This window comes from Amblyomma americanum, chromosome 4 (assembly GCF_052857255.1).
Source record: "Amblyomma americanum isolate KBUSLIRL-KWMA chromosome 4, ASM5285725v1, whole genome shotgun sequence".
NCBI classification, from domain to species: domain Eukaryota; kingdom Metazoa; phylum Arthropoda; class Arachnida; order Ixodida; family Ixodidae; genus Amblyomma; species Amblyomma americanum.
The window spans coordinates 89883225-89902386 of NC_135500.1; the positions used below are offsets into that span (position 1 = coordinate 89883225).

Genomic DNA, 19162 nt, shown 5'->3' on the forward strand with positions numbered 1-19162 from the left:
CAGCAAAGATAATGGAACGCGTAGAGAGCAGTGCTGGCCTTTGTGCATTTATGTAGTGTTGACTGCTGCGTGAGCCAAGATTGTTGAGACTTTTCATACATGGAAACTTTAACAATGTGGCCTACTATTTTTCCTACTGGTTGGTTTTGCCAGCCATGCCAGGGGAGGTTTTTCCTTCCAAGAGCAGCCAGATTTGTAGCATACAGCAATGCGTATTTCCATGAATAAATTGCTGCTTGCATACAAAGATCCACAAGCGCCATATAGGCATAACAGCAGGAGAAGTACCACGAAACCATCCTACCTGCCTCCTGCTATGCGATAGCTTGTCAGACTTGCATGCAAAGCGGTGATGGGGCTGTATGTTTGTTCCCAAGTCATATGCTTAAAACCATACATGTGCAAATGAAGTGCAGTTATGTGGATTTGCCACATATTTGTGCAAGCATTCAGACAGCATTCCAGTTTCTTTAGTTGTAGGCACCGTTTACTCTGGTGCCTCTCGCAGCCTACAAAGCTGCTCGAGTTTTATTTGTTTCTCAATTTCCAATATTTCCAGTTCTTATTTTTTTTTCTGGATGTCGAGAATTTTTTTTTCGTGCCATTCGTCCAGAGTGCTTTTGTGGTCTTCCCTCATCAGCTTAAGACGCAGTTCGTGCTCTTCTCGCAGTAGAGCCGCTCTAAAGTCGTTTTCATCAGCGAGCGACTTTTCTAAAAGGGCCATCCGCCCTCTTGGAGCCCTGGCAGGTTCACCAGTGGCCACTGCTTCAGCAGTAGTGGAACCAGCGGCAGCTCCAGAAGCAACTGTAGCACTAATGCAGCCTGCTGCAGCTGTGCTTGAAGCATCAGCAGGTTGTGCAACAGGTTGCACAGCAGGAAAAAAGAGATTGCTCTCTTGCTCAATTGCTTCTGGAGTTGCCCCACTCCTACCAAGAGCAGCCACTGTTGACTGCGGCTGATCCATGAATGGAGTTTCCCACTCGTCTTCTGTAACAAAGAAAAGGTAAAAATTAGTTGCACAAACCTAAGCTAACAATACATTAGCTGTCTGACTCAACAGCACAGATTGTTAGGTCAAATGGTGAAGAGACATAACGAAATCTTTATAATGTTCTTATCTAAGGCATCAGTTGCCCTTCTCAGCGCCAAATAGCTGCCTTTGTTTCTTGGGGCCCCAGTTTAGTTGTTCTGTTTTAATCTGCCATATTCCTCAGCTTTCACTCTGAAGTATGCCTAGGGACCTCACTTTATTTTTTCTGCTGATACTGTAGTGCTAGTCACGCAGGCCACGAGTTTTTACACATGTGGTTATCCTCAAACTCTGCAGCTTTTTTGTTCTTTCAATGGGTTTCTTTTCAGTTTTAGTACATTTGCTAGTTTGCACTGGCGTGTGTCCCCTGACCCAGGGAGCCAGTTATACACCCTTCCTTTCCTCAAAATGATCGGCGTCTAGAATGTTGTCAATGCCAATGAACGCCGACAGCATTCACTTTGTACATCCTGGAGTAGCTGAGGTAATCCACTTTCAATTTTTTGCAAAGGTTTTCTTGTAATGCCTGCCTGCTTGCTTCGCCGCATATATGCGATACCAATGCTAAGGTGGGGCATACAAGAAAAGTGACAAATACTGCAGCCTGAGCCACAGCCGATAATGGACGCATGTCCATTATCGGCTACAGTACAAAATAGCAGCTACAGTACAAAGCTGCTATTTCTCGTGTAGTCCTGAATCAGAAAATCTCTGAATACTGTTTCAGTGTTGTTGTGTTGTATCGGCAGTGCAATTCATATAGCTGGTATTGCAACCTCCTTTATGTTTATGTAATACAGTGCACTGTAAAAATAAACTGTGCACAAGTGACAATTGAGTCTTCTGTTATGCAAGAAGTTTTTACTGTTGACGATACCTGCATAAATATTACTGCACAGTTTTATTGTGTGCACACTGCAGCCACTAGTGCTACTTTTCAGTCTGCACTAATAAGCATGCTTGTAGGCAACCTAATTCAGGGCTACAGAAAACACGCTTCGAGTGAAACCTCTGCATTGCAAAACTAACAATTTCCTTAAAACTAGCAGCCCAATTCCAAAAGGCTTTGAGCATTACACATAGGCAAGCTGCACCATTATTCACAAGAATGTTGTTACCTTATCCCTGGAGCACCATCATGCACAAGTACACAAAAATATGGAAATGTATGTGAAGGAGTCCATGTATAATGAAACTGCATTAAAGTTGGCATTTGTTTAAAGTGAGGCAGGAATGCCAAACAAGACTCAAAAACATCAGGTGAGAATGTCATAATGAATGCAGTTCAGGTTGCAGCACTGAATGCCCGCTCCCTCAGTGTCCGACGGTTAACCCTCCTTCCACTACAGAAACACACCATACCACTCACATGAATGTAGGCAGTCAAGACAAAATGCCTTCGGAGGGCTGTCCAACAACATGCAGCTTGGAGCAGGTCATCCTTTCGCACTGTCAACCAATGCAGCCTTTATCTGCACAAACATTCAGCCAACCACATGTACAGCAGCTTTCCACAGTGTTGTATAAATGAGATTTGTATAATTTGTTGTAGATGAACCCTACATTCCTCACAGCAGGTTCAAGGCAATATAAAAAATTGAAACACTGTCAATCGTGACAGTACACACAGTACACACAGTACTTTGATCATGATCACAGTACACACAGTACACATCAAAGGAATATAAAGAGAGGAGTGCTGTTTTCCAACAACATGCGAAGTGCTTTACCTGAGTAATGGCATTCTGCATCGCCTCGCTCATCCACCATTGGCTGCAGCAGCCTTATCACAGGCAAACTTGCCACTGGTGGCAGGTCGATGCCCCCATCCGAGTCTGTGGCGTTGCCTGCCCTGGTCGAGATGTGGCTGGCAACAGCCATCACCTGCTCGCTCAGAGCGCTCACGTGGCATTTCGCTGGCCCTCCTCCTGAAAAGAAAAAAACAATCGCACACAGTGACGCTAGCCTTAATTTATAGACAATGTGCCATTGAAATATTTTGTTCATGAAGTGCCACACAAAAGCAACCAAAGGCATACCAATGCATGCAACTGCGTGTTGTTTTCGCTCCGTTTTTATGCCGAGGTAGGTAGCTGTATGTACAGCCTTCCGGATTTTTGATAGTACCAAGCGAAATTGCGCGGCAAGTTTCCTCATGAACGTGAAGATCGCTAGTGTGGACACCGTCTGAACTACGGTGCACCCAATTTGCGCTTCGCGGTGCGACAGTATGCGAAGGGTACCAACCCCGAGCAAAATCGTGCGTTGTCTGTTCGCTGCTGGCCTGGCGCGAGCCCTCCGTCCCACTGCGCTGCCCGCTCATCGCCGTCTTCTATGTAGCAGAAATCGCATGCCTTCGTACTGACTTGAATGTAGTAAACATTCTATGTAGTTTTTAACAATTAAGGAGGCTGTACAGGATACTGCTCTTGCATTATTTACACGATTAACGCAGGTTGCACTTATCTGCGTTTGTAAACAAAGCAGTGTACACTACACCGAAAGGTTATTACGTGCCCATTTCCATGTTATCACATTGTTGCCAAAAAAACTATGCATTCCAGTACATGCTGCTTACGCAGACCCAAGTAGAATAATCATGCCCTTAACCATGGCATACAAAGCATGCAGGAACAAGCATTTGTAAACGGCCTGCAAGCCGCGCTCACCTGTCTTGTGGCGATCTCTCTTTTTCGTCGCGTCCTCCCCCTTCGACTTCTGCTTCATATTAGCCCAGCATTTCTTGAGCTGATTGGGGTCCCGTCGGGTTACCCCGTGATGGCTGTTGAAGAGCCCGGCAACTTCCTTCCAGGTGGCATTCTTTTTTGCCAGCGACGACACGTCGGTTTTTTTGCACTCTAGCACATGCTGGTATGTCTTCACCAAACCCAGTAAGATTTCTTTTTCCTCGAAAGTAAAGCGAGGCGCTGGTCTCCGCTGGGAGCAGGAGTCGTCTTGCGATGATTGGAGCGACATTTTGCTGCCTGTGAGGTGAACACAGCGTGCAGGAGAGACTTGCCAGTACAACACGCGAGCAACAAAGAAAAAGCATGGAAAAAACTGGCTATGGCTCAACCAGAATTGGCTCAATGTGGGGCATGTTGCCAGACTGAAGCTTCAATCAAGCGGAAGCAGCGAGTATCGTTGAAATGTAGTTTTTATAGTCAGCAATTTTCCGCAGAAGTCACACCTAGTGCCTGTTTATGACTGCTGAACGAGATGCGTTGTTTTATAGGAGCAAAATGGGTGTTATTATAACAGATTGTTCAATACTCTCATCCCCAGACGAGCAATGCGCCCTCGCTTTCAAGCACGCGCTTAACTTGACGAAGCAAGTCAGGTTGAGCATCTATGAAACACGAAACCCAACTTGGCCGTTCTGAAGCCGCCTTGGTGCTTCGACTCGACTTGCCGAAGTTGAGTCGAAGCGCGAGCCAAGTTACATTTCTGCATTCGGGGGTAAGGCTTAAGTGTGCATAGCTTTGTAAGTGTGCATAGCTTTGTACCGTAAGTGTGGTTGGCCCTCAGATTTTTGCCAATGTCGCGTTGTTTCTGCTCCATTTGTGTTGTTTGAAATGCGTACATTTGCAGTCTCAGCATGGCAAACATTAAATATTACTGTAAACCTGCAACAGTAAAGAAAAGGGGCCCAATCGACATTGTCCTCTTCCTATTTTGCCTTAGGTATACCATACTCTGTGGCCTGCATTGAATATATACACCGCTTGCACATTCGAATCTGTGTTACTGCCTTTACCACCACACATTTTGTGAAATCTTGTTATTTATACATTTTTCTGACTTAATTACGGTTGTAGATGGATGCCAATAAAGTGGTTTTACAATGAAACTTCAAAATATTCTTGTATTCCTGCAATTGTCAGCTGTATGTTTTGTTCACTGTTGTCATTGATACTATGTGTAAAGATGCATTGCGCCATGGCACAGATGTATTGAAGAATGCAGGATATATTTTCTTTGTATTGGCAACATTGAAACTGGAAGCCTGAACTGCACGTAAGAAGAAAGAGTGACAAAAAAAAACAAGACTAATGAGTTGTTTTCTTTGCCCTCAAGACAAACCCATTTTTTTGCTCTCGGCTTGCGCTTGAGTCCAACACAGGAGATGTGGAGCCACTTGTACTGTCATGACGCACTGTCACAAGCAACCATTTTGCCAGTATCCGGTCCACGGCAGAAACAGTGTTCTACACCGTCGGACGGCTTGTCCTCAAAACTGTTTTGCTCCCCTGTGTAATAGCGGCTGAACAGTGCAGGTAAAAATACCCTCTGAAAAAACTGTCCCGCACGAACAAATATGTCAGCGCGAAACTGCTCATCACACCTTACTCTCTCAATGTGTAGCACATTCGGTCCCCACACCACGAAGTCGCAGAATTAAACGTGGTACACTTTCATCTGAGTCTGGATTTGAATGTAGTAAGCATGACTTGTGTCAAGCTTAAGTGCTCCATTGATGCCACTCAAACACGTGTTCCTGGTGGTGATCTCAAAATCTCTCAACAAAAATGGGCACTTCAGCTCCACAACACCTCTGCCAAAGCAGCTGCACGCGACTATGGCATCCGGTGATGCGCCAGCTCAGGTGCAGCCCTGACCTTCGGCATTAGAAGCCGTGGTGCTTTGTGGCTTCTTTAGCTTTACAAGCCTTAAAGCATCTTGGTCATGTTTCAGACCCCTCATAACAGCAGGCACATTGACAGAATTTCGTTCAGGGTAACATAACGACTTCAATAATGACACGCTGGGGCTCTCAATACTTGTGTGACACAGCCTTTTCATTACAGAAAAGTCACTCTTCCACCTCTACAAAGTGATCTGTCCGGTGCGTTTTTCAAGTGCCTTGTTGAAGCCCAAACTAATTTTACTGCGTCCTCTCAGAGTGAAAATGTGGACAGAAAGTTGTTGGCCTTCTTCACTAGCACGTCAAGATTATTAGCAACGTTTTCCTGAGAGTACAACTTGATAAGTGAGGAGTTTGGTTTTGTACGGGCTCCTGAAAATGCTCGTAATATTCTGGCAGCCCAGAAAATAGCGCAGGTACAACGTTTGCGTCTTGGAAAGCTCCGGAAAGTTCTCGAAGTTCTTCTGTTTGTGGTGGGATATCCATTCGTTTCTTCGCTTTGGTCTAAGTTGAACTGCTGGTCCTGATTGCATCATCCAGCTTTCGCTTTTTCACCCTGGACAAAGTGAAGTTGATACTGTACCTTCTCGACGTAGGCAGGAAGCCAGATGTTGCTCTTTGGGGTGCAGCTAGTGACGTTTTTTTATCATACCTGTTTCAACTGCATAAAAGCAGGCTCCAACATGAGAACAGGCTTCTCCTGCTCCTGCCACACACTTGCAGTGGGCTGTGAGCACAGACCCACTTTTTTCACAGAGATTCCGTACACGTAGAGGCTGGTCTCGCAACCTTTGTGAATGGTTCACCTGCAACGAAAGTATGGAAAAATCTAAATTAACATTGGGCACATATGTGCACAGGCGCACTTCACTGTCAATTATTTTGTCGCGCTATCGGACTGTCTTAAACGGCAACAGCGATGATTTTGATCAGTTAAGGCAGGCCATAAAAACTGCGCGATGCGACAGGTGGCACCTAAATTGTTGGTCGGCAAATCTGTAGCAACCGATAACAATCTCTTCACGTGTGACGGTTTCTTTTTTGCGCAATAACTTGTTAGGTTCCCAATCTAAGACAAACCTCCAACAGTTCGTCTCATATGCGCATAAAAATAGAATGACTTGTGACTTAATCTGAAATCGTCCATGTACAGTACATACGTAGAAATGAATCTCTAGCATGACAGTTTGTAAAGTTGCTTTTTAAACTCTACTGAATCAGCGCTTACACTCACTTATTTCTGGATTGAATAAACGTTATTTTTTTATTCTAATCCTTACAAGGATCACTGTCCTGCGGCTTACCTCTCCAAGTAGAAGCACATTGTCCTCTTGCAGCGCTTTTGCCGACATACCCTTCACTCAGCCACTAGTGAAATAATTATGCGCCTCGTTAGGTTTAAACGCTTCCATTTCCTCAAGGGTCACAAGGTTTGCAGCGAAAACAAAGTAATTGCGATGTCGCCGCAACAAATCTGCGGAAATAATACGTCGGCATCGCTTCTTGTGTCCGTTCCCGGCCGCAGCATGAAGGCGCCGACGTTATCACAGAGACACGCATTTTCCGCATACCGAATGCGCACATACCCCTTAAGATCTAAGTGGTACGCAGCGTGTAAAGGCTGCTTACAGAGAATCGGCGGCATGTCACACAAAAGGCAACAAAATTGCACGCGTTACTACCAGCGAACACGAGGAAACGCAAGCGACCCGCACTTCGCCGACTCCGCACAGACTGCCGCCACATCTCAGCCGCAGCGCGCGCCGCCGGTCGTGACGTCACATGCAAGTCATATATATTTGGCTATTAAGCAATGCTATCAGCCTCGGTAGTTCATCTTCCGGTCGGCCTGAATGAGTGTGTAGAATGATATGTTACGTGTAGCACTTGGATGGCAAGTTTTAAAGAGTAAAAGATTCTCCTGCGCAAATATAGGTACTCAAATTTCAAGCGAAGTTGCTTTAGTTTTGCAAAACAGCTCTATTAGCAAGAATTCGTGGTGCTCCCCAAGATGACGTATCATTCGCCATAGGAACGGGTATAGACGGAACCCACCCATGGCCGCAGGAGCAGAGCACGTTGCACGCACGCGACCTCCAGGATGCCCTCTTGGAAAGATATTTTTAAGCTTAGTGGCGTCTCACGACCGCCCTTATTCGCACCCTATGACAACACAGAAATTAAGTCAGTTGTTGACAGTAATTTCAAGCTTGAACTAACTGCCAGAAAAGCAAAATTAGTTCGGAAGTGTGCTCTTTCTCAATAAAATTAGCCTTCACGAGCGAACAGACATATGAGAGGCGATGACTAACAGCTTTGCATCATTTTCCTCCATTTCTGCAGCATCTTCATCGCTTTTCATAAACCTCCTGGAGGCATGAACTTTCCTCACGTCTATCAGGAAACGAAGTAGCACCCCGTAATTTTTTCCGCAAAATAACGGACCTCCACTAACCCTCACAGCCACTTAACCTCCACTGTACTGCCTCAACTCCTCGCCACCATTAACAAAGAATGGCCAGAAAGCGTCGTACCAGAAATCTGAAAATCGGCTATTGTGATCCCCATACGAAAGCCGGGGAAGCCGCCGACAGACCTCGGAAATTTTCTGCCTATATCGGTTAAGCTAACATTGTGCAAGCTTACCGAAAAAATGCTTGCCCCACAACTGTCGTGGTGGCTTTTGCACCATGGTTTCTACCATCACGCCCAAATTGGATTTCGTACGTCCATAGGTACAGAAGATGGACAAGCTTCCTTGGCGTCAGCAGTTCTGGGCTCAACTCGCAGCCACATTGTACATACTGTACTGTCCATTGACGTTGAAAAGGAATACGTTAATATCAGTCATGCTGCCATCCTGGAATTGCTTGACATGCTGCAGCTCACCGTTAGAGTCCGCAATTTTCTTAAATCATTCCTTGAAGGCCGACACTTTGCCGTACGCCTCAGTGGTGAGGCCGTCGGATAAGTTTTGCCTCTTCGCGGCGTTCTCCAGGGATCAGTATTATCGCCAACATTATATAATATTGCTTTTATCCGTCATGCTTGGCGCTTAAATGATGTCTCTGAGATTAAGTTCTTATTGTGTGCTAATGACATAGCGGTGTGGAGCAATCACAACGACCTGATGACTCGAACAGCAGCCCTACAATAAGCCATAGATATTACGTCGACGTATGCTTCTTCCGTTGGTCTTCAGCTTTAAGTGAGCAAAACCACGTTCGTGTCAGTCGCGAACCACTGGGGGCGCCGTAAACTCGCTGCAGCACCAATTCGTCTCCATCTCTCCGGAACTCAAATATGAGAAAGTTCAACCGTAAAAATATTGCGCTTGACAATGCACGAGTCTGGAGCAGGTACTGCTTGGCCTTCTCGGGCTAAAAAGAAAGTAATTCAGGAAATTGGTCTGATTAGACGCATTGCTCCTAAAACAGGCGGAGCCCGTTCTCATGTTGCACGACAATTTGTGCGGGAGGTTGTGCAACCGCGCCTCGTGAACCAAGCTTAATTCCTGCATTTGACGAAGGCTGAATGGGATCGCCTTGAAGCTGTTAATCGAGAGGCAATGAGGGTCATCACTTGCCTTCTCCGCATTACACCGGTCGTGCCGCAGCAACGACGTGATGCTCACCGCCTAAAGTGAAACCTTACACACACAACGTGTGGACTCAGGGCATATGCTTCATCGCACTCCGTTTTACAGCCGCCCCCACCAGCTCTTCCTCTCTGGCGTTTTGTGCAACTAAGCGACAACAAACCAACTATTCTACGTCGGACATCATCTACCCGCGCGGCATCGTCGTTTCGCGACCGAATTACAGAGCAAGACGCCAATATGCCGCATGGCTACATCGTTATATACGTTGACGCAAGCATCCAGGCCTGCGAAACAACAACGGCAGTTCACTGGCTTTGCAAGCCTGCCCTAAAAAAAACGTCAAGGTTTCGCCTGAGGTTGAGGTTGAGGTGTTGAATGTCAGGTGGGGTTAGCCTTGCTTTATCTGCCGGCAATTGCTCCACCGCAGCGTCCCTTCAATATTAACAATGCCGTATCTATCCCGCTAAGCGCACAGTCTCTTATAATAACAAACATTCTCTCCCGCCGTCACAATCTATGCACACAATCAATCCACACAGTTCACATCACAGTCCACTTCAGAAGTCACCATCTATGCACATATTCAGTCACAGTAGAACATACGCCATTGTAGTGCCACACTCCATACACACATTCACTCACAGTATAAAGTAGTCCACTCCGGAAGACACCATCTATGCACACATTCAATCACAGTAGGCCATAGTCCGTTCCTGCTGTCACCATTTAAAAACAAGATCCGTGTTCTGCAGAAATGTTAAAAGAAGGCGTGCAGCCTCCCTTCTGCATGTCTGGTTTCCACTCGGGTAGACAATGTCCTGCACTGTGCTGTGACGGGTTCCTGTCTTCTTGAAGGAAGCGAACATCACCTGCCTTTCCGCGTTGTACTCTGGGCAGTACATAATATAATGATCGATATCCCCGCACACACCACATAAAGAGCAGAGCGGAGACGATGCTATGCCGGTCTTATGCATCCATGCAGGAGTGCGAGCAGAGGCCGTGCGAATTCGATGTAGAAGGGTCGCCTGAGATCTTCTCAGTCCCTTGGGCACACATGGCTTGTGGGACGCACTCCACAGGGAACTGAAGTGATCGAGCACCGTTTTCCTGCAGAGACTTTTTCCATCTTGAGGTACTTTTTTGATGGAATCCTTGAGAGAGCTTTATGAGCGAGACTGTCTGCCACCTCATTACCGTTGACTCCTATGTGAGAGGGCACCCACTGGAAATGTAGAGTAAAGCCTCTGCTGTGCAGATTCTGCACCAAGCGCAGAGAGCTTAGAGACAAGGCGTCAGTAGGGAATCCGCGCTCTAACCTCTGAAGGGAGATTTTGAATCAGTTAGGATGACAACAGGTTGAGCCGGACAAGACCCTAACTTCCGTAAAGCCGCCTCAATAGCAACACTTTCAGCCGTTGTGGAGGATACGACAGCAGTACAGCGTACGGACCACTTAAAGTCCAAAAAAGGAATGTAAAAAGCCGCCGCGCTAGCTTGTTTGACCTTTTCCACAGAACCATCCGTGAAAATTTGAAGATGGCAGGCATACTCTGTTTTAAAGTATTCCAGTACAAGCGAACGCGTTGCTGGCAAAGGAGAGCTGCACTTTGCGCTCACATGGGGAATTGTGACCTCACAGTCGAGGGTCGGAAAAGACCAGGGGGGTTTCAACCATTTCCTTTGCCTTCGGATATTAATGCATAAAGAACTAAGAGTATTGAGTGCCAAGTAAGCCTTCGACTCATATCTCTTGCAGAGCCGCTGGAGAAGAGATCGCCCAGCTACCGTCTGTCCTAAGCGGTCAAGATGCATTAATAGTCTCTGAGAAGCGATAAGGCTAAGAGGTTTCGATAGGGACTTATGAAGTACTGCCTTATTCGCAGCCACCTGGGGAACTCTAATGGCTCTTCTTATGTCTTTTCTGTGGACAACTTCGAGACGCTCAACTTATGATGCCGAGGGGGAAATTACAGGTAATTGATACATTATCCGGCTGACCACCAGCGCTTCATGAAGTTTGTCCATTGAAGAAGGATGGTTTCCCCATTGCTCACGTGCAATTCTACGGATCACATTGAGACGAGAAGATATAGATGAAACAATGGCGTCCACAGCTTTTCGCCACTGTAGACGGGAGTCAATAATGACGCCCAGGAAGCGCGCGTGGTTGAATTGACGGATGCAAGAGTGACCGAGGTCTATCTTCAACCGCGCTTGACGTCTTCCTACACCTGGAAACAGAATAAAGCCGGGTTTGTCCACTGACAGAGACAACTTCACACCTTGAAGGTAAGCTTGTGCCGAAAGTATAGCCTGTTGAGCTATCAGGGCTGATCGCTTGTGTTGGTAGCCAGTAATCCAAATACAGATGTCGTCAGCATAATGTGACATACGCACTTGCCTGCAACTTTTTTTAAAACAATCGGGTACGCCAGCCATTACGGCGTTAAAGAGCGTGGGGGAAAGAACACTTCCTTGAGGCGCACCTCGTGATAGAACCCTTTCAGTGCTTAACGTACTCCCTAACCGTACACGAACCGCGCGATCACTTATAAACTTGTAAATGAATCTTAACATATGGCCCTGTATGCCCATGCCTTGCAAACTGTTTGGAATTGAGCTCTGAAGCACGCTGTCGTAAGCTTTCGCAACATCAAGAAAAATGGCTAAGGTGGAAAGGTCAAAAGCTCTCTGGTGTCCACTGTGACTGATCAAGTCTAAGACGCTATCTTGGGCACTATGACCTCGGCGGAATCCTGTCATACATGATGGCAGTGCCTTGCTGTCCTCAAGCCACCATGATAAGCGTTCATTTACCAGCTTCTCCGTCAACTTAGTTACACAGGAGGTTAATGACACAGTGCGATACGAGGCAAGGTCTGTCATGTCTTTGCCAGGCTTCAGTACTGGAACTACATGTGCCGCCTTCCATGACGGAGGAACATCGCCAGTCTCCCAAACTCGATTGATGAACGTGAGGAGCTCCTTTCTGAGGTGCAAATGCAGATTATTCAGCATTTGATTGGTGATGCCGTCGGGGCCTGGTGAACACCGGCGCCGCAGGCCACTGAGCGCAGTCTGAAGCTCACGAAGCGTGAACGGGACGTCCATGATAGACCTGGAGGAAGCAGGTGGTGTATATATATCTATTCCAGAATCAGCGCGTACGAATGCGTCTGCAAATTCCTCTGCCAAGCACGCAATAGGTTTTTCTTTGCGTATTGCAAGAGCTTCAAAAGGCTTCGAAGGACGAGATTCTCCAGCAAGGCTGCCAATAACTCGCCATATTCTCGTTATCGGTGTGAACACAGTCAAACTAGCACAGAATGAGGCCCATTGCGACCTGTAAGCTTGTTCGTGTGGCGTCTAATAGCAGAATTCAGCCTATTGAAGGTCATCTTCAGTTGCCTGTCGTCCTTCTTCCGCACGAGTTGGCGCTCCGCCCTTCTCGCTGCGCAAAGGTTCCTGAGTTGTAAATCCGGGGCCGGAAAATGATCAGGTAACATGACCGCCGTAGTTGCTGCTAGCTTACTAGAAATCATTTTGTCAACAACATCACCAGAAACACGTTCTAGGTGCTTTCTGTACTTGTCCCAGTTGACCACGTTGCTAATTTTAGGACCATGCATACAAAAGTCGGCAGCAAACACAAAAATCGGATAGTGGTCACTTCCCATGCGGTCAGGCGCTGTTGACCAACTCACGCGGACGTCAGGTGAATGCAGTGTCAGGTCTATAGCTGTCGCTGAGGCTGGAGGACGGAAAAAAGTGGGGCTTCCGTCATTGGCAACACACAGGTCCAAACTGTCAATAACCTCTACAAGTTTGCGTCCACGGGAATCCGTGTTCCTGTCACCCCAAACGGCATGATGGGCATTGAAATCACCGCAGATGATTCTGGGTGCTGTGCAGCGGTTGCAGAGCTGCTGTAGAAACAAATCTAATGCTACCTTCTTCCGCGGAGGCACGTACACGGATACAATAGAAAGGGTTCGAGAGCCGAGCTCTATTCTCACAGCCGCTACCTCAATGTCATCCGTGCAAAGATCGGCAACGCATAGAGAAACATGTGGAATTTCTCTTCTTATGTAAAGCGCAGCACTTCCTGCCGGAAATGACTTTATGCTGCAGTTTTTATGGGCGACATATCCCATCAAACGTCTCCCGCTTGGCAGGCAAGCTTCTGACAGGGCCAATACTGGAACACAAGTCTCTTTCAAGAATAGTTTTAGTTCAGCTAACCGACTTAAAAACCCAGCGCAGTTCCACTGCAATATAAACGGCACTTTTCGGTGCATATGAGATCCACGAGGTTTAGCCCCATACATTTTAGTTCGCAAGGAAGTTTGCTGCGAAGGTGGAAATTAGGGACTCAAAAGAAAGCACCAGCTGTAGGAAGTTCTTCAGGTTATCAGGCGCCATCGCTGGAACATGTGAACGCAAGACCCCAAACAAAACATGAAGGTCAGACATACCTTGATTTTTGAGCTCCTTATTTTGCGCAACGCACTCACTTACAACATCGACAAAAGATGCTGACGGGGACACACTCTCGGCCGCAGTAGCTAGTTTTTTTGTCACTTGTGCATATTAGGGTTCCCCTTGCCGTGGAGTCTGGCTGTGATCCGGCCGCTCAGGAACATGGATACTTTTTGCTGGAGGTCGAACAGTCGACTCACGTGCACTGGACCTTGGCGTCTTGCTGGACTCAGGTCCCTTAGGGACACTGTTGGGCAACGCAACAACATCAGACTTCAATACTGGGAACTCGTCTAATCCTGGGACAGGCGTCTCAGTCGGTGGGGTTTTTGGAGCAGCAATAAAGGACATCCGACGGTGCAGAGCGCTCACACGGAAGGGGCAGTCTCCGAAACTCGCTGGATGATCGCCACCGCAATTGGCGCAAGCAAAATCTGCCCTGCAGGTTTTAAAGTCGTGGTCGCCTCCGCACCGCTTACAGCGTCGATCCTTTATGCAAACTTTGGCCACGTGCCCAAACCTTTGGCATCTAAAACACCGTGGAAGAGCTTCAGTGAAATCTACAACTGCGTGTTTTGTGAATCCCAGATCAATTTTTTCGGGGCGCTCTGAGTTGGGAGCGAATGTGAACACGATAGAGTTGGTAGGTTTCGCAGCCCACTCTTTTCCTGGAGACTCCGCACGACGCACAAGTCGTTTCACGTGCAGTACACCTTGTGGTTTCAGATAATCAATCAGGTCACGTTCTGAATACCACTTTGCTACACCCTTAATAACGCAGGTGTTCTTCATGTAGGAATGGGGAACGTTAACTTTGATGCCAAAAATCTGAGAGCTCTGCAGGAGCTTGTCAACCTGCTCTTCCGTCGAGACATCCAGCTGAAGAGCCCCGTGCATGGTGAACCGACTTCGAATCGGAGCTGATCCCAGCAGTAAGATGGGATTCTTCTCTCTTAAATCAACCCCCTTTTCTGTGGGCTCAACCACTACCGGCATCCCTACCGTTCGTTGCTTGCGATGACTCACCAACTTGAAGTCCCCGTTGTCCACGTCAGCCATATCGGCCACTGACTCGTCACCGTCCACGATCGTTGACTCAGCCCCACTAAGCGATGAGGTCTCGCTGGACGGGCCATCGAGTCCATATTCTGGTCGCTCCACAGCCTGGGAAGCCATGGCCGCCTCTTCCGAGCCAGCCTCCTTTGAATGGCGTGGTCCATTTAGGCTTGCCGGCGCCGGAGCAGCCGCACTCTTCCCGTAGGGACAGTACCGCCTTGAAGATGCTGCCGTCCTCGAATATTCAAATAAAACTAGGTAAATTAGGAAAAATTAGCTAAATAAACAGAGCTGAGGCGACGGGCGATCGAACAACGTCTTCGTCTTCCCAAGGTTTCGCCTCTCAGAACCTCCTTCATGCTTCCCTGCGGAGATGCTTGCTGTTCAAAAGGCGCTTTGCTCTGTGGCCGCCGTTCCCATGCTACCTACGGCCCGCATTGTCATTCGCACCGACGCCCTTCACGTAACACGCCTACTACGACGCGTCAGTCGCACTCGAAAAATCTGCCAAGAAATCCATCGTCTAGCGGCACGCCTCCCACAGCAAATCCGTATTCAGTAGGTCCCGAGTGGCGCGGTTCAGGTGTCCAAAGATATATGAGACAGATACTGCGCCATTTCCTTCCCCCAAAACCAATTATTATTATTATAGGTCCCGAGTGACCTCCTAAACGCACAAAGCCGCGCATATTCTGCGACCCGCCTGTCGACCCCACCTCGTCTTTGCCTCGAATCCTCACTCTGAATTACACTACGTTCCTTTTAACAAGAAAGGAACACCTCCGGCGCCGCACACGGGCTCTAATCCCTCCGTCTGCGGTAACCCTCCCCCGTGGTCTTACCCGTGCTGAAGATGTTGCGCTTCGGAGGATACGGGTCGGGGTTGCCCTAACTACAGATGTGACACGCAAGCGGCCGCATTTCCAAGATTTATGTCCCCACCCCGGGTGTCCATTCTGGAACATCCGAGATTGTGAGGCAGATATCCACCAACTGTTGGCGGTTTGCCAGGCGATGAAGCAGTCGAGAATGCGGCATCTGGCGGCAGTGGGTCTCTCACCCGACAATATGGATTCCTATATTTCCTGGACACAGGGCCCATATCATCGTTCACTTTTTGATTTCATTAGATCAGCCAACGTTTTTCATTTACTTAAGCATCCTCCTTATTTCTCATTGCATAAGATATGCCCTGAGGCAAGAAACAACCTTTGAAAAGCAAATGCCCGATACAGCTGACTTAGTTTAAAATGCAAGGAACTAAAAATTAAGATTTGCGATGCTTACATGTTAATAAAAACCCGAAATTTAAAAGAATAGAGGGCATTAGACATTCAGCTAAATAATCTGAGATCTTTTACAAAGATATTTAAACCATGTATTTTTAGGCACCTTAAGGACACGCCAAAGGAGGAATATACGCGGACAACAAAAAATTGCGTTCTTTATGGTAGCTGATGTTTCTCTTTAGACATATATTATTTCTTAAATATACGCGTCCATCTTTGTGGCAGCATACGCAGCTTGTTGTGGTTGCTTCTGTTACCTTCTGGTAACGTTACTCAGGCCAGAATGACGACACGAAAGGTTGCTTCCAACTCGAAAACTATTTATTGGGTGCACTCGTGTCCGCAAACAGAAAGTAGCTCGGCGGTGCAGCGATAAAATATGTGCGCAGTCAACTAATGTCAGAAGGATGATCACTCTCAGCCTTACAAAATTTAAAGGGGACAAGGAACTTGAAACGTTAGACGCCTAATGCGCCTACGACAATTTTGAACACGAAGAGATACTTACGCGCGGCTACAGACATTCCAGAGAAATCTGGTGGCCTTTGGTTTGACAAACAAAAGCTAAAAGGCCGCGTGCCAGTGGCTTCGAGCAGAGAACAATGCAATATTATGCTTCTTGAAACTTGCTCGCACATTAGTAGTTAAAATTCTTTTGAGCTATCGATACAGGCTGCTTCTTCAAGAATGTTGTGACGTATATGAGGGTGAAAATAAGTACATTCAAGGCGTGCGAAAAGCGGTATCGGCGTAATTAGGTACTATACGTATCTCCCAGCAATCAATTTGTTTGACAGCTCAACGTTAGTGAACATGAGTCTGACTTTCAACTCTACAAGTATCGTCTCAAGCTACCATGCAGCTACGGCACTATGGTATTTGCGGCTCACGCATCGTAAAGAATTTTCGCCGCAATATAGTAAATTTTTATTCGATGAGCGCAAAACGTTCGCTCTCTCAGTTTTTATTCGCTTATGCTTAGCATGAACTTTTTATTTAATCACGCACAATGAGGCGTACAAAAGAAAGTGGTCAGATTATTTCCTTCTTGATTTAAGTCCCCAAATGCTCGACATAGTTCTGAGGAATGGGAGAGTGATTTGTCCTTTTAAACGTTTTCTTCGAGAAAAATTTATGATTAGGAATCTGTGTACATGTGGACTTTGTTGAAGATACACATCTAAAGCATCTGCATTTTGTTTTCTTTGATTTCGGTGCTGCGCTCACCATGAACCAGCGGGCTACATCGCGAAACCAGGGAAAAGCCACCCGCCGCCGCAGATGCATGCGTGAGGCCAGCGCTAAGGTCGTCGCGCCTCTCGCGGCGGCGGGCTTCGTAATTGCTTCCACGGCGAATGCTAAGAGCGCGCACGCCTCGAGACTGGCCGTGGTCCGGCAACGCGGAGTTCTGCGCAACGTTCGAGGTGGCGCTCCAGTCGCTGCTCCCGGTTCCCCACATGAGAGACCTCATGTGGGGAACCACCCAGCCCGTGGTGTCCTGACACACGATAATGAAGGTGGTCGGCCGCGTCGAAACGGAGGGGGAAACAATTTTTCCACAGCCTTAACTGTAGGGGTACCTTTGCATGGAGGCTTTTCTAAAGCCTATGTATTCTGGCGGGCTGTAGGAAAAAATTTTACGACCACAGCGCCGAAAATTCTTTTTCGAAATCCTAAACACTGATATATGGGCTACGCGCCTCTCCACAAATGACGAGATTAAAAGGGATGGTTAAAAACGAAATTTTAAATATCATTTATTCAGCCTACCATTCAGCATGTCTTAGCTGTATTCTGAAGCGATAAAGCGATATACCGGCGACAATGATGCGCCGAAAAAAACGCTCTGCTAACTGAAAAATCCTATATTCAAAAATTTCTCGTCATCTTGGGTAAAACACCCAGTGTAAAGCAAATGAACTGTGCCGAAAAGAAAATTTGGAGACGTCTGTGGGAATCGAGCCTTTGATAATAATGCGTCAAGTCAGACACATTTCAATAGGGGCTACGCTGGCTTGTTCGCGCGGTATGGTTAGAGCAGAGGTTTATATTTATGACGTATGACCTTTCCCACAATGACGGAGGCGGTACACTGTACGTGTCTGCGTCAGCAAAAGGAAACCAATAATGCTAAAGACTCATACAATAAAGCGCCCCACATTTTTTTAAAGCACATATTTACGTTGTGGTAATGAGGTTTGGTTTATGGGGGCTTACCGACCCAAAACGATTGACGCTATGAGAGACGGTGTAGTGAAGTGTTGCGGAAATTTCGACCACCTGGGGTTCATTAAAGTGCACTGACATCGCACAGCACACGGGCCACTATATTTACGCCTCCATCGAAATTCTACCGCCCCTGCCTGGATCGAACCCGCGCCTTTCGGCCAGCAGTCGAGTGCCATAACCACTCAACCACCGCGGCGGCTCTTGTCGCGGCAATAAAGATGTGAAACTGGTTGAAATGTCTTTTACGGGAGGATATGGTTTTGTCATTTTCGTGGGCTATGTCCAGCACTGAAGAAAAGTGTGAAGTTTAATTGTGATGTGGAAAAAGTAAGGTCCTTGTCTTTGAAATGTGTGTCTCTTTGCAACTGTAGAGCAGATGCGATTGCTGAGAGGCACCAAAAGTCTTTCACAGCGTGTTCAAATGCACATCCGTTAGCTTCGTTTGACCCCCCCCCTCGCCCCCCCCCCCCCCACCCCGCTTAGAACGCGGCCGACGTATTTATTTACCGCGGTTATTAAAGCTCCTTAAGTGACAGGGAGCGGCGTGACTTCTTCCGTACTTAATTGACGGGAGTACAGCAGCTGTACAAGAAGCCGGGAAAAAGCTTTTTATGAGACCCAGTCAGTTTTCACACCTGCCATGTCAGCTATTCCGCTATCCAACATACTGGAGAAATTAGTTATTACTGCCTCTTATTTAAATATGCGTTGTTGAAAAGACGACTTCTAACTGTAGAACACTTGGACACCAAGAATTACCAGGAGCTGGGTTATTTCTCGGTTTATACATATATATATATATATATATATATATATATATATATATATTA

The 19162-nt window shown here is 47.0% G+C and overlaps 1 protein-coding gene across 1 annotated transcript; it reads right to left on the reverse strand.

Annotated features, from left to right (window-relative positions):
* Nucleotides 1–2704: 2704 nt before the first annotated feature.
* LOC144129657 (uncharacterized) lies at nt 2705–3886 on the reverse strand. The gene is made up of 2 exons (XM_077663768.1): nt 3700–3886; nt 2705–2958 (listed from the first exon to the last, which is right to left on the reverse strand). The coding sequence occupies exons 1-2, from the start codon at nt 3755–3757 to the stop codon at nt 2705–2707; spliced, it is 312 nt and encodes a 103-aa protein (XP_077519894.1). The 5' UTR covers nt 3758–3886.
* Between the last annotated feature and the right edge of the window lie 15276 nt (nt 3887–19162).

What these genes read in the sequence shown, in the direction of transcription:
- LOC144129657 (XM_077663768.1), bottom strand. Translation starts at nt 3,757, where the DNA reads ATGAAGCAGAAGTCGAAGGGGGAGGACGCGACGAAAAAGAGAGATCGC. An exon ending in GAGAGATCGCCACAAGACAG is followed by an intron (nt 2,959 to 3,699) that starts GTGAGCGCGGCT and finishes TTTTCTTTTCAG; the next exon opens with GAGGAGGGCCAGCGAAATGC.